The sequence below is a fragment of the Barbus barbus genome (genome assembly GCF_936440315.1).
Source record: "Barbus barbus genome assembly, chromosome: 39".
Classification (NCBI taxonomy): Eukaryota; Metazoa; Chordata; class Actinopteri; order Cypriniformes; family Cyprinidae; genus Barbus; species Barbus barbus.
The window spans coordinates 841,968-858,570 of NC_136717.1; the positions used below are offsets into that span (position 1 = coordinate 841,968).

Here is a 16,603-nt window from a genome sequence, read left to right on the forward strand (position 1 = left end):
ATGTCCCACACTGCCATACCCATGAACTCTTCAACGCTCATCATCCAGCTGCAGCCAGCAACACAAACATCACCTGATACAACGGTGACCAATGCTCCTATGTCTGTTTATGTACCTCTTCAAGGACTTCAGGCATTTCTGAAAGGCCAACAGAAAGCCCTTGGGGTGAGAAATTTCTCATATACCCAGATAATTGTTTTTGTTTGTTTAGTTTATTTTTTTTTGTGCATGTCAGTGTAAGGTAATAAAGTGCATGAAAAAAAAATTAAACGAGAAGTGAAACAAACATTAACAAAGCATACACATTTTTTTAATTATTTGCTTTTAACAAACATGGAACCATTGATTTTGCATTGCAGTTGTAAGTGTAGAAAACAAGATTTTACACAGCCATCATTTCACATCATCATCAGCTGAATAATTGAAGGGGTCAGAGTGCACCCCTAATCTTGACTACTAAGACATTAAGAAGTTCTAAGTCAAGATTGTTAATTAAGGATTTTATTGGATTCTATATTTTTATAAATATCTTATATTCCAGCTCTTCTAGGGGTAACACATAACTTGGGTCTCTAAGCCAAATTTCAAATACAGGCACAGATTCAGACTTCCATTTCTTTAAAATTGCCTTCTTTGCTAAGATCATCAGTGTTGTGCAAGTTTCTTCCAAACTGTAATACATTACAGATGACTTGTTACTGTCATTTAAAAGTAATTCCTTACAATATTACGGTCTCAGAATTGTAATGCGTTACATGACTCCTGTATTACTTTTGAGTTACTTTCACCAAAATATCTACAGAAGTAGAACTTAACATACTAAAATGACCAAATGTACTAGAGCCCTGCCCTAATGACAAAGTGTTTATATTTCGTTCCGTTCTTTCTTAAAGTAACGACCAAGCGGCCAGCGGCAGGCTGATCATAGCTTATGTTTGATAAATTCAGCCTTCTCAAATCATCACGTCTTGCCTAAAATAAAATCTATAGATATACTAAAACAGTTCAAGCATATAACAATGTTTAAACGTTAAACCTAGATAAATGTGCGCTGCATCAGTAGTTTGTGTGGAGAGTGGAAGCTAAAGCGCAGGACATGGAGGCACCAGCGCAATCAATTGCAATTTTTTTTCAATGGAAACAACTTGCATTGTAATTTTTGCTCATAAAGGTAAGAGTAATACATCATTCGGAACTGTAAAGGGTCTACTTTTATTTGTGTGCACTCACAATACCAACAAAACATTGTGCAAAACGTCGTCACTAAACACCTTCGAGCCGCTCTTGACAGTCGCGGAAGCACGGACTCATGTTGTTTCCACCAGCGCCGCAATTTTTTTTCCATCAATAATTGATGGATGTCTAAAATATAAAGATAAGGAGAAGCCTAAAACAGGCCCGAGGACCGGCCCATGTCTGAAGTATGACGTGAATATTGGCCCGAAGCCTAGCCCTAGGGAGATTAAAAAAAAGGTCGTAGCCCGACTTTAAATTAAATAAATAAAAATAAATAAAATTGGGGCTAAAAGGGTGTTGTAACGCAAGCGTTACTGAACATGTACAGAGTAAAATATTACTGAAAATTGATTAGTAATGCCTTACACTACTGCGTTACAGCAAAAAAGTAATGTTACTGTAATGCATTACTTTTGTAACGCGTTACTCCCAACACTGTAGATCATGCATAAAGAAACAGCTTGTGACACACATTTACTTTCTATACCTGAGACATCTCCAAAAATAAAGCATACGCAATTTTTATTGAAGAGTGCGACTTACTGCCTTGGTGACACCAATATAAGATAAAGTTTATAATTTACAGAGTTAAATATTAAACTTTACAGTGTATAAGTCACACAGAAGAATGTTTTAGGAGTTGCAAACTATCAAAAATGTGAAGTAATTAAATCTCACACATCCGCAAACACAATGACATTCATACAATGATGGTTCCACACTTGCTGAATATTTTAGTCCAATCAATGAAGACCATAACTACATCTGCCATAAATGTATATTGTTCCCCTTTATGAAGACTCTCTCGTCGTACTCACACTTTCTGTGTTCTTCTTGTCCCTCACAGACGGTCCAGATAATGATCGGTCTGATGACTTTCCTGTTGGGAATCGTGCTTACAGTTCGTGGAGATTCATTCTTTGTCCTTACTGGCACTTCTTACTGGGGATCTCTCATCGTAAGAAACTATTATATAATTAAGTGTTCTGTCTTTTGTAATACAAGCTACATTTCAACACAAGTCAATTTTGTTCTTTCTCTCTCTTCTCAGTACATTACCGCTGGCTCACTCTGCATTGCTGCAGAAAATAAAATTAATTCCCCCTCCAGTTTGTGTTTGGTATGTACTACACAACACTTTACTTTTAGGGGTCCAAGCACTGTGCTGGAAGTACAAAAAATAGTGTTCTATTGTGTTTGTACTGATTTTTCTGTACTTATTATGATTTCTTGTCTTTTTTTGTGTCTTTGTCTTTTTATTAGTGAGCATAATTCGTAGAGACCCCAAATGTGCACATCTGTTCAGGCACACAGACAGACAACACTAGGTGGCGCAATAATAATATGATTTGCATTTTTGAGTTACTGCTAGAAACAATAACATTTTTGAATTTCATGGGGAAAAAAGGCTGTTGTTCCAATCTTCACTAAATTTTGCACACTTCATCCAGGGATGTTGGAGGCGCTGCATCTCCTCAACAGTGTAACATTATTACAACACACATTACATTACGTATTTCTTGGCACACTCGTTTTATGCGTATTTGGCGCCACTTTGGCAATTTGAGTGAGCCAATGAGGAGGGAAATTTTACGATTCTTTTTCTCTAGCATGGTGTTGCATTTGAAACTGGATCAGGTGTTCAAGAGAAGAATCTTCAAGATTCTTATAATGCTAATGTGTCACAGAGTTAGCAAAATGTAATGTAAATGAACAAATATGAAACGCAATCTTATTAGATATGAGATCCATCAGGAAAATCCACTCTCTTCATTATGCTGCGTGTCATTGCAAGGTGTGCAGAAGCCCTGAGCCGGAGATGAGGTTGCAAACAATCCATGATTTATTAGGCTATCAATTACATTTTTTTTAAACTACCATGTTTATTTTTAAAATCCACTGGTCACAATTGAAAGCCAAACTCAGAAATCTGTATCCATTAGGCAGATAATAATATAAATATTTAATAAGTAAAAATTAAAAATAAATAATTAATAAGTAAATAAATAAATAAAAGTACTGGAGCAGCAGCCAAACCAGTCAGCAGGACACTGGGATGCCGTTTATGTTTGGATCCAGTCGGGTTAAAAAATAAATGCAGCTGAGTCAGACTCGGGTGACGTGCGATTGATCTAAATGTCACAAACACCACATATTATGATCACATATCATCTGTCGTGTTATTGGGCATAGATTCAAGCGATACATTGTAGAGCAACTGAACAGCATTTATTAGTGCGTCATTTGTTCAAACTCACATTCATTTACATGACCCTGAGCACCTACTAGTTCCGGTACTTCCTGTTAGACGCTTCACAATAAAACCCCCCTTTCATAATAAAACCCCCACATCCCCCTTTCTAGGAGATGAATGCAGACTTAACTGAACATTTACTGCATGAATGAAAACACTTTTTTTTTTTTTCTCTTATTTTTTTACAACTTATAGAACACTTTCTTTTTCTGTAACTCTTTTGCATTCACAAGTCCAGTCTTTGAGGTTTTATAACACTTCTACCAGACCTGGTTCTGACAGGGCCTGGGGAAGCTGCTTTTGGAGTCTTAACTGCGGACTCTGAACAGTTCGGTGTGAGCCTGGCGTCCTCAGTTGGACAGACTGGTGTACTTGGAATTTGACCCGTTGGTGTGATTTCAGGCAATGGCAAAAGATGATGCCTATTTCTCCTGATGACTCCTGAAGGACTCTCCACGATGTACGAGCGGGGTGTAGAATGAAGTGAGATGACAGTCCCTTCACTCTTGGTGTCTGTGATCCACACCGTTTGTCCTGGTGAAAGCTGAGGAAGATCTCTCACACGATGTCTTTTGTTAAACACTGAACTGTCCTTTATTCTCCTTTCTCTCTCTCTCTTCACCACTGTAGCCTCATTTGGCAGGCTGGGAATGAGCAACGAGGGAAGCTGAGGAACTGGCGTACGAAGTCTCCGTCCCATTAGAAGTTGCGCTGGGCTGTATCCATTAGCCAATGGGGTCGCTCTGTAGGCTAAAAGTGCAAGATATGGGTCTTTTGCTTTCTTTAGTAGTCTTTTCACAGTCTGAACGTGACGCTCAGCCTCACCATTGCTTTGTGCAAATTTTGGACTGCTGGTTACATGTCTGAAACCATATGCTGCTGCAAAGTCTTTGAACAGCTGGCTTGAGAACTGAGGTCCATTATCACTGTAGAAAAGCTCTGGAATGCCATGTCTGGAAAAGATTGACTTTAGGTGAACTATAACATCTTCTGATCTCGTGGGCGTCAGTTTTGCTAACTCCACAAATCTGGAATAGTAGTCCACCACCAGAACATAGTTACTGTTGTTAAGAGTGAAAAGATCAGCTCCAACTTTTTGCCATGGTCTTTGAGGAAGCACACTGGGCATTAAAGGCTCCGCTGAATTGGCACGTTCCTTAATGCATGTGGTGCAGTTTTTTACAAGCTCGTTGATTTGGCCACTCAGACCAGGCCACCACACTGTCTCTCTAGCTCTCTCTCTGCACCTAGACATTCCCTGATGACCCTCATGTAGGGCTATGAGAACAGAGTTGCGCATAGTGGTAGGAATCACGAGTCTGGTGCCTTTCAGTAACAGTTCATCAAGTACCGTTAGAGTGTCTCTGTGTGGCCAATATGCTTTGATTGGACCTGTGAGATGGCTGTAATCTGGCCAGCCTCTCTGACACAATGACATGACTTCCAAACATGTTTTGTCTGTTTTTAGTTGTTCTTTCAGTTGTGAGATGTACGTTGAGCTAGCAGGTAGACTTCTGACTATTTCATCGACGTAGATGTTTGTGTCAGCCATTAAATCTGCTGCAGCTTTAGAATCTGAATCTTGTACGACAGGTGCGCGTGAAAGGGTGTCCGCTGTGAAGAGTGCTTTACCTGGAGTGTGTGAGATGGAGTAACTGTACCTCATGAGCCTGAGTCGGAACCGCTGGATCCTGGGTGGAAGCTCGGTTAGGGCTTGTCGACCCAGCAGACTGACGAGTGGCTTGTGGTCAGTTTCTAAGGAGAAGTGTCTCCCGATGAGGAAGTCTTTAAATCTTTCACATCCCCACGTTAGTCCAAGCGCCTCCTTCTCCACCTGTGCATACCTCTGCTCTGTCTCAGTTAAGGAGCGTGAGGCGTATGCTACCGGTCTCCACTGCTCACCTTCTTTTTGAAATAGGACTGCTCCGAGTCCGTAGGATGAGGCATCCGCAGACAGCTTAAGATCTTTGTTTGGATCATAGAGTGTGAGAACAGGTGTTGATGTCAGTTCACTTTTCAGCTGATCAAATGCTTTTTGTTGTGCATAGCCCCAAACCCACTGGTTTTTCTTTGAAAGCAGATCTCTTAGGGGCTTATCTTTTTCAGCCAGTCCTGGAATAAATTTACCTAACTGGTTGACCATCCCAAGAAAGCTGCGCACTTCGCTGACATTTGACGGCTCTTTCATCGCCTTGACTGCTCTGATTTTGTCCGGGTCCGGTTGGACTCCCCCCGCAGATAAAATGTGTCCTAGGAACTTTACCTCATTTTTGTTTAAGTCACATTTCTCCATATTTAGTGTGACTCCAGCCTCTTGCAGTTTGACAAGCACTGTGTGAAGTCTAACATTATGTTCCTGCTGGTCCTTTCCCCAAATGAGTATGTCGTCCATGTGACAAACCACTCCTGGTAGCCCATTGAGAATCACTGACATTCTCCGCTGAAAATGTTCTGGGGCTGAGGCTATTCCAAAAGGAAGTCTGTTAAAATGGTAGCGTCCGAAAGGGGTAATGAATGTTGTATAGTGTGCTGACTCAGGTGACAATGGGACTTGCCAAAACCCTCTGTTTGCATCCAACTTACTGAAGACGATTGCTCCAGCCAGGGATCCAAGTGTCTGTTCCACTGAAGGTAAAATGTACTTCTCTCTGCACACTGCATCATTGAGGTGAGTGAGGTCCACACAAATGCGCACTGAGTCATTTTTGGTTGGCACTGGGACCATACCTGAGCACCATTCCGTTGGCTCTTCAACTCTGCTGATTACTCCCATGGACTCCATTTTTTCCAGTTCCTGTTTCACCTTTCCCAGCAAAGGAATGGGGACACGTCTTGGTGTGGCCAGGGAAAAAGGAACAGCGTCAGGTTTCAACTTAATAGTATAAGGTTGCTGCATTAACCCCAAACCCTGACACAGTTTTGGATATTTCTCATTTAACACTTTCATGTCTATGCAATCTGCTCTAGACACAAGGTTTAGCTTGACACTTGCTGGCCTGCTCAACAGCGCTATGTGCAAATCTTTGATAACATATAAGTTTTCTTCAATTTCTTCTTCACCTTTGCACAATGTTTCTCTGCACATACCCACTACATTGAGAGGAGTGCCCCCAGGTCCAAACAATGGTCTGTCTGGTTTGTCACATAACTCTGTCACATTTTGATTTATACTGTAGTACGTCTGGGCTGGGATAACTGAAACATCCGCTCCAGTATCTATCTTAAATCTGACTTTGTGGTTTCTGATGGTAAGATCTGCATACCAAGGATCTGAACCTGCGTCCACAGAACCAAGGAACATGGGTGTGTCATAATTTTTCTCTGTTTCTACCACATGCACGGATTTAACAGACTTACACACCTTACTGAAATGTCCTCTTTTACCACAAGTATGACAGGTCACATCTTTCGCTGGACATTGAACTTTAGCATGTGCAGGTGTGTTACCACATCTGTGGCAGGATCTCTCATTTGGTGTTTTGGACTTTGTAGTGTATTTTGGCTGAGTTGGAGACTTGTATTTTGGAAACTGTTGTTTTGGATGCAGTTGTTTTTTATATTTCACTGACACAGCATCTATTTCCGTGTTGTTCTCTCCTCTAATGTCGGTTTGTTGCCTTTTTATAACTTCTGACTGTCGGGCTTGACTTACTGCCTTCTCCAGCGTCAAATCCTTGTCCATTTGTAATCTCTCAGCTAAGCTAGTGTCTCTAAGTCCCACGACGAGGCGATCTCTTATTAACTCATCGTGTAGTGCACCGTAGTTGCAGTTTTCCGCCAAAGCATAAAGCGCGGTGACAAACGAGTCAACAGTCTCATTAGCTAGCTGCACTCTTTGATTGAACCGGGCTCTTTCGTAGATAATGTTTTTCCTGGGCACGAAATATATGTCCAAAGTGTCTCTTACTGCTTGATACTGTTGTCTCTGCACATCCGATAAAGCTTGACCTCGAAGAATGTCGTCCGCTTCATCCCCCATACAGTAGATGAGCGTGTTTACCTGGTTAGCCTCTGAGCTAAGATGCAGATTGCTGGCTAGACGGAATCTTTCGAATCTCCGTATCCACTTTTCCCATTGCTGAGGCTTAGAAAAATCAAACGCTTCGGGAGGCTGAATGGTGAATGTGGCGTTCGGGGGTGGATTTGTGTTAGCATTGTTGCCGCTGTTTACCTGTAGCTGGGGCGATAGCCTGCGAGGCTGCGTGTGCGGTGCGCTTGCTCCCGCTTCCTCTGTATTCGACATTATTTTCTCCAGATAAAACCTTCTTTTTCACTCCCAGAACAGCTTACTTTCACTCCCCGGCGATTAAGCTCTTACTGCCGCCCGACTTCTGACACCATGTCGTGTTATTGGGCATAGATTCAAGCGATACATTGTAGAGCAACTGAACAGCATTTATTAGTGCGTCATTTGTTCAAACTCACATTCATTTACATGACCCTGAGCACCTACTAGTTCCGGTACTTCCTGTTAGACGCTTCACAATAAAACCCCCCTTTCATAATAAAACCCCCACATCATCCCTTACGAAAGTAAAAAGCTTTTTAAAAACCACATTTATTTTTGAAAAAGATACTTTTTAATTGTGTCACTTAATCATCCACTAAGGCATTGGTGCTTGAACCCTGATGATTGCTGCTTGAGGCTATATTTTATTTCCTTATTTATTTGTCAAGTAGTGCATTTTTATCACACTCAGAATACTTTTCTGTCTACATCAGGCCTGTCCAAACTCGGTCCTGGAGGGCCGGAGTCCTGCAGAGTTGAGCTCCAACCCTAATCAAACACACCTGAAGCAGCTCATCAAGGTCTTTAGGTATACTTGAAGCATCCGAGCAGGTGTGTTGAGGCAAGTTGGAGCTAAACTCTGCAGGACACCGGCCCTCCAGGACCGAGTTTGGACAGGCCTGGTCTACTGGACATTATCATGTTAACAATACGTTTTAAAATTCATACTAATTTATTCATCTGTTTTATGTTTTTTTTTTCTGCCTATAGGTGAACGCTTCACTTGGGATGAACATTTTCAGTACGATAACCGCAGGCATTGCCATTCTTTTTATTTCACTGGATTTCAGTTTAGGGCCATTGTTCTCTCACTGTAACAATATCGACTGTTTTTATAATGCGAGAAAGTATATGGTATGTCATTTACTTTTTATATTCACATTGATTAAGTCTTAATCTGCACTCATGTTCTACTCAGAAGTCATTTATAGATCATTTACAATGCAAGAAGTCATTGACATGAAGTGGTAATTGTAAACTCCAGACCTTTTAAGGGCCAGATTTACTAAAAGCTTGCACCAGTGCAAACCTTCTATAGGTGTTAAACAATTACTGTCAGCATTTACTAAAGACACAGTGAGAAATTAGTCAGAAGAAGGCATGGATGCATATGCCTTTATTATTGCATATGCATTTGGGCCATTCTATAACTGTGGGTACATCGCATATCCGTGAAGTATTTTTGGAATATATTTTCATCAATATAAAGCCCAAATGCTTAATTTCCTAGTAAAACATTACATTTTCCCTAATCACACTACTATATGTTGAAAAAGCCATATCTTTTGGTCAAAAATGATGTTGATATCACATATAACCCTGGTATTCAGCTGTCCGATTTTGTAAAGCTGCTCCTTCTACTCTGCATTTAAGCATGAAAATGACCTCAAAAATAAAGTATATAGTATATATATAAAGTAATTCCATAGTTTTGCCTTCAGTTAGATAGGTAATCAAGACATTTGGGTGTGCTCTTCAAAATTAATATTTGTTTATTGTGATATAACTTGATTTCTAAACATACCACATGCTCAGTAGTTCTAGGCTTCCATGTTGACTATAGGCCCAAAACACTCAAAATGTCAACCAAGTTACCTGTCAACTGTGTTACCCAGTAAAGGGAACATAGTGCACAGTAGCAGACATAGATGGTATGTTTTATGCACATATTCCAAAAGATCACCTTTATTTATATAGCAATTTATACAATATAGATTGTTTCAAAGCAGATTTACAGTGATAAACAAGAACGTAATGATTCAGTGATGCAAGAGAGTTAATTTACTGGTATTTGCGTCATTATTTACCACCCATAAAAAAAGCAAAAAACTAGACGCTAATGGGGTTATGTGCAATAGACTTCCATATTCTCTAAAATAGGCCAGTGTTTTGTGTGTGCTTTGTTAAATATGGAGCTGCTTATTCAAAGGAGGTACCAAAGATGATCATAACCAAAGTGTTTTATTCTTTTCACTAAAATATCAATATTAAAATTTAATAAAACCTCAACAAAAAACCCCAGCTGGCTAGGTGAGCTGATGACCTTAGAAGTATATAGATATCACCATTAGTTTATACGGCTCTTGTTTAGTAGATCTGGCCCTGAATATGTTATATTATCAAATAAACCTCAAGGATGATAGATTGACTGGAGTGTGCCGGTGTGAGTAGTAATTATCATTGATTGTGCTAATGTTGTATTTTCTCTCAGACTCTCTTCTGGGGAATCCATGGTGTGTTTTTGATATTCGCCGTGCTTGAGTTTATCATCTCCATCCGTCTGTCAAGATTTGCCTGTAAAGCTAACTCCTGCTGTTGTCCTCCTCAGGTGAGTAACATCAGTTTACAATCACTGATCATAAATCGATAAAATCATTGAATAAGTTCATCTATCAAACTCCAGTCCACCCTGTTAAATTAGTGCTACTTGCCCTTTAAAATCTTAAGCATATGCCCTAAATCACATGGCTTGCTAGAAGTGACATCATTTCCTTGGAGGGAAAGAAAATCCAAGAACAATGTATTAGTCATAAACGTTTTACACAAGGATTTTATTTTCTTTTAAAGATTCTATTAAAGACTTCTGCTAGCATGTTGTTGTATCCTAGCTAGTAATGGGTTTCATTAGCTTAAAACTTACACTCTGTTACACATTGCATTGCAAAAATGTTACATAACAGGGTGAACAAATTTACTAGACCACATTAAATATTTGTTCAGGATTATTAGATTATACTTGAATTTGAGGCGTGAGCTTGTCTGTACTAATAGTAGAAATCCACGTTTAACTGCTTCAAGAACAGCAACATTACCAAGGCATTGCTGAGAAATCCCATGTAGCTTTTCAGTTGTGAAATTATTTCCAGAAATCCAGATGAAGGCATAAGGTCCCACACCAGGACATTTTAGAAGCATTTCTGTCTTTTGCTTTCTATTCCATTTAAAATACAGTGAGGTTTATAAACCTGTAATACTGAAACTGTCTGCCAGTGTTATTGCATTTCTGGCACTTCACCGTGAGAAGGCATAACATATTAACATTTTTTCCCCCAAAGGTGCAGTTTGTTCCACAAGTTTTACTTTCACAGCCCTCTGATTACAGGCCAAGTCATTTCCATGATCTTATCAGCTCAGAGGTAAGAGAAGCTTGAACCCCAGTTTAATTGGACTTTGAGTAAAATGGTGCTAAAAGAATATATCATATTACAATAACATAAACATAAGCAAGGAAGCTGATCATATAACATGTGTTTTTTTGCAGATACCTGTGGCCAGCAGCTCTTCCATTCATCACCAGCCTGCGGACGCTCCTCCACAATACAGTGAATGCTAACCAATATCAATAAGTGGACAGTGTTCCTAAACAAACACAAAAACATATGGGAATGTATTAGAAAATACAAATATCGCGTTGTGCATATGGAAATGCTCTCACTTTCACTATTAAACATAGCCGTGAGTTCTACTGTTGTTTTCTTTGTACAATTTGATTTCAACGTTTAAGTGTATTTTTTTCCGACCACATTTCTTCGTCAAAGATGATGGTTCCTCACTGTCCTTCCAGTTTTTAATAATGCGTTGGGCAGTTCTTCACCCAATTTTAGTAGTTTCAGCAATTTCCTTGTTTTCTTTGCTTGATGCATGCCAATAATTGGACCCTTCTGAAACAGATGAACATGTTTCCCATGACCACAGGATGTGGTTGGTTAAGAAATGAGAAGACACTCGCTGCATCAGTTAGGGTTAAATAACATGCTGCCAGCTGAAAAATAATCATCCATGCAGTATCTATTTGCTTATATACACACACACACACACACACACATATACATACAGTGGTGTGTGTTTACTTGTGTTATCTTTGAATAATATTTAAATTTGTTTGATGATCTGAAACATTAAAGTGTGACAAACATGCAAAAAAATAAAAAATCAGGAAGGGGGCCAACACTTTTTCACACCACTGTAGTTGGGTAAATGTGTACTGGGATTGAAGCGATGTGGCTTGGTACATGTTTTATTGCCAGTGTAAAGGCTGATAATGGCTGAATTAAAGAATAATAAAGATTATGTCTCATACCTGGTGGAGATGTGAAAGGACTGATGGATGGGCTCTCTCCCTCGTCAGTGCGAGTTTTTAAAAGTCTTTTTTTACAGAATTATGCATTGCTGCTGTTTTTCTAACATTTCCTAACACATAGATGCAAAAAACAGTCCAACTGAATGGGTGAACACGCACATATTTACAGGATAACACTGCTGTTATGCAAAAACACATTTTATTTATTTGAGTTATTTGAGTTGTTATAATAGTTCTCTAACCCCCGGTTTCACAAACAAGGCTTAAGCCTAGTCCTAGACTAATATATAAGTCTGAGCTGTTTCAGCTGAAATAAACATGCACTGACTGATCCTCAAATATATCAGTGCCTTTGTTTTGTCTCAAGATGCACCCCAGTAATGTTTGTTTTCTAAGCATGTTTATAAAAATTACTTACAGTCCGCGTGAACCGGGAGTTTGAGACCATTTTTACTTCCATATTGTGACGTACTTCCGTGAGAAACAGAATATTGAATTAGGAAAATAGAGGGCATGGCTTGTTTTTTCTACTGTGAAGTGATTGGATGTAGGGAGGTAGGCGTTTCATTCAGAAATGAACTGACCGTTGGAGGGGTGTGGTTATGCCCAAGCCGTCAAACTGATGTCATCAGAGAAGACCCGTCATTTTAGAGGGGAGGAGCATTTTCAGATTTTGATTAAAGATTACTAAGACAAACCATTTTTGTCAGCGGATTAATTTGCACGGGTTAATTGTTAACATCAACACTAGCAATGTGTGATAGTAAAGTAAATAAAGTCCATTTTGATTTCATGCCGACTTGAAATGTCCTAATTGAACTATGGCCTAATCCTGATTTAGTCTAAGCCCTGTCTGTGAAACCGGGCCTAATTGTGTTAAAATAGATTAAATCATAAATATTTAACAAACATATTTGTATAATAAACTGGGGGGCCTTTCATCAGAGTGGGCGGGCCTGTGTCCGTCAGGCCGTCCGCTGCCCACGCATCTGACACACCCACTTCAGGTCTTGCAGTCGCCACTAATGAGCTGATGAGTTGAATCAGGTGTGATAGATGAGGGAGACAGAACATGTGCAGTGGTGGGGGTGCTCGTAAGATAATCTTCAGAACATCTAAGTGTACTCAAATGTGCTATTTTGAGGCACCGTGAATATGAATGAAAATGTGTTTTTAACATACCATCTCTGTATTAAATCTTCATGGAACATGATCTTTACTTTATATCCATGAATTTTGGCATGAAAGAAAAATAGGCAAAAATACATTGTATGAGTCAAAATGAGCTATTGCTACAAATATACCCCAGCGACTTCAGGTGTTGTGGTCCAGGGTCACATATGTTATATGTGCAGCAGCAGTATTTCTTACATGCTCACAGCTGCATGTTGTGGATGTATTGGCAGTAGTGAGTCTCTTATAGTAATGACTACTCTGCAGCAGCAGCGCAGCAGATCTATTCCGCCAAGACCAAATACATTAACATTGTCTTGTACATTACCATGCCAATCCCTCCGAGAGTTGTCATGACAGAAATATTATTTTATCTTGATAAGTGCTTTAGAGGTAACCATTCGCTCATCAATTGAAATTTCCTGGCCAGGGTGATAGTTTATTTTGCAGGCCTCCTCGCCAGTGATCAGTTATTGCAGGGAGTTTTACTAGACCCGTTTAAATGACCATGAGTGCAAACATATCCTGTAATGTCACCTCAATCCATGGGTCAGAGGGCTTTGAGTGGTGAGGTGATCCGAAGTCACTGGTGTTTTCAATTATTGTCAGTAACATGGAGTTTGAAAAAATAAAGAAATAAATAAAAAAACAAGTTGGAAAAGCTGGAAAACGGTGTAGGCAGCTGTACGTATTCATGAGCTGAGGACAATTGTATTGAGCTGCACAAATCTATATTTCATGCTTCATAATCTCTATTAAAGGAGCATTTTGTATTTAAAGTGTAAGTTCTTTGTAACTAACATCTCTTTTTTAAACATAAGTACATAGGTAAACACACCTAATATAAAGTGGGACCTTGTTTTGTAATATAATACTAAAACTATTGTATAAATCACAAGACATTTGAGGTCTAATACAGTAAAATATGATGTTTGAGAGTGAAGAGAGACTCAGTTTTTACTTTAGCTTATGACTATTATTTTTTTATCATTTATCATCAGTTTATGGCTATAAAAATAACACAAATAATGTCAATAAGTGTTGAAAGATTATTAAGATATAATAAATCTCATCAATCATAATTGTTTTTACATTTCATACTTTCAGGTATTTTTAGACTTGAATGAATTTTTTATGTCAGCATTTTTTAAATGAGAAAAACTAACTTTTTTGCATTTCAGTACTTACACAAGAATGAACTTTTACTTTTTAAAAATCAGATTTGTCAGAATCAGAATTATTGCCAGGTTTGTTTGCAAATACGAGGAATGTGTTTTAGTGTCATAATGTATATAATCCTACATTGCTCTGTTCATAATGTACATACAATCCCTACATTGCATTCCTATTTATATTCTGTATATACTCTGCTCAATACTGTATATAACAATTCCACTGTATATTCTGTAAATCATATCTTCACTTACTCTGCACTTATATGTATATAAAACACTATATTCTTGCACTTCTGGTTAGATGCTAACTGCATTTCATTAGCTCTGTATTTGTACTCTGCATAAATGACAATAAAGTTGAATCTAATCTAATCTAATCTAATAAGGGTCAATTTTTCAAAATTGAGATTTCTACATCATCTGAAAGCTGGATAAATCATCTTTCCATTGATGTATGGTTTGTTATGATAGTGTCACGTATCCTGTGGGTGTGCCCTGGTTGGCCACCAGATGTCACTGTCTTGTCTGAGCACATGGGGTTGTGTTGTGATTGTTCCATGTGTTCCCCGGTTGATTGTTTGACCCCGCCCTCCTTGTTATTCCCTAATTGTCTCAGTGTGTACACCTGGTTCCTCCTTGTTTGTCTCCTTTAAATGATCCTGGTGTTTGCAGTCCTGTTCGGCCACGTTGTCTAATGTGATGTGCAGTAAGTCCTGTGTGTTTCTAGATCCTGATCGTTGTATTGCTTAGTCTGCCTGTTTTTCCCCTCGGGGGAATTTATGTTGTGTTTTTGTTTCTTTTATAATTAAACCACCATTTCCCTGCACTTGAGTTCTCGCTTCATTTCACTGCACGTATCATGACAGAACGTGGCCGACACTGAGAACTCAGCGGGGAATGGATCCACACCATCCTCCAGCCGCTAACGTGAGGAACCCTCGCTACTCACGGATCCTCCAGGTCAGGACGCTGCGATCCCTCCGTCAGAGGGGCACTGACGTGAGGAGATTTGCCCTGACGTTCTGTGAGGCAGCAGAGGGTTTGGGCTACAACGATGCGGCTCTCAAGGACTTTTTTAACCTGGCCCTGGAGGAGCCACTCGATGAGGAGTGGATGAGGGGGCTGGGCCGCTTGACTTTTGGGGAGTTTGTGGAGTTTTTGGCGCATCTCCAAGCGGCGGTGCCCACTCACAGCGCTCCCGAGGCGGCGGTGCCCGCTCACAGCGCTCCCGAGGCGGCGGTGCCCGCTCACAGCGCTCCCGAGGCGGCGGTGCCCGCTCACAGCGCTCCCGAGGCGGCGGTGCCCGCTCACAGCGCTCCCGAGGCGGCCGTGCCCGCTCACAGCGCTCCCGAGGCGGCGGTGCCCGCTCACAGCGCTCCCGAGGCGGCGGTGCCCGCTCTCAATCCCCTAGTGGTGGCCGAAGATGCCGCAGCGGCGCCCCGCTCCCGGAGACGGAGGAAGAGGCGGAGGAAGGCCTTCTCCGTCCCACAAGGCCAGGAGGCTACCCAGGAGCTCACTGCTGGCCAGGAGGTCGTGCCAGAGCCACCCAAGCTCCTCGCCCTGCCGGCGCCACCCAAGCTCCTCGCCCTGCCGGCGCCACCCAAGCTCCTCGCCCTGCCGGCGCCACCCAAGCTCCTCGCCCTGCCGGCGCCACCCAAGCTCCTCGCCCTGCCGGCGCCACCCAGACTCCTCGGCCTGCCGGCGCCACCCAAGCGCCTTGCCCTGCCGGCGCCACCCAGACTCCTTGCCCTGCCGGCGCCACCCGAGCGCCTTGCCCTGCCGGCGCCACACGAGCTCCTCGCCTTGCCGGCTCTACCCGAACTTCTCGCCCTGCAGGCTCCACTCGAGCTCCCTACCCTGCCAGAGGCCGTTCCTGAGCTCACTGTCTGCCCTGTCACGGCCACAGAGGCCGTTTCTGAACTGACTGTCTGCCCTGTCACGGCCACAGAGGCCGTTCGTAAACTCACTGCCTGGCTTGTCCCTCCGGCCCCACCCTGGCCGTGCGCTGGGGTTCCTGTTGGGCCGGAAACCCCCTGGTCCGTCCCTCCGGATCTGTTCTGGTCTCCTGCTCTGCCTTGGTCTGCGGGCCCCCTGCCTCTGCACGGGCCTGGCCCACCATCCCTCCCCCTGATCCGTCTCTTGCCCACCTCCCTTCTTGACATTTTGTATTTTCATTTTTCATGTTTTTGTGTCGTCTTAGTGTTGCAGATGGAGCATCTGGGAGCTGCTCCTTTGTTGGGGGGTAGTGTCACGTATCCTGTGGGTGTGCCCTGGTTGGCCACCAGATGTCACTGTCTTGTCTGAGCACATGGGGTTGTGTTGTGATTGTTCCATGTGTTCCCCGGTTGATTGTTTGACCCCGCCCTCCTTGTTATTCCCTAATTGTCTCAGTGTGT

General features: G+C 41.5%; 1 protein-coding gene across 1 annotated transcript; it reads left to right on the forward strand.

Annotated features, from left to right (window-relative positions):
* On the forward strand, nucleotides 1-11,112 carry LOC306858501 (membrane-spanning 4-domains subfamily A member 4A-like; the record flags this gene model as incomplete). Its single annotated transcript, XM_079399067.1, has 6 exons — nucleotides 1-165; nucleotides 2,084-2,194; nucleotides 2,288-2,356; nucleotides 8,490-8,633; nucleotides 9,991-10,107; nucleotides 11,041-11,112. The coding sequence occupies 6 exons, from the start codon at nucleotides 1-3 to the stop codon at nucleotides 11,110-11,112; spliced, it is 678 nt and encodes a 225-aa protein (XP_079255193.1).
* Nucleotides 11,113-16,603: the final 5,491 nt, after the last annotated feature.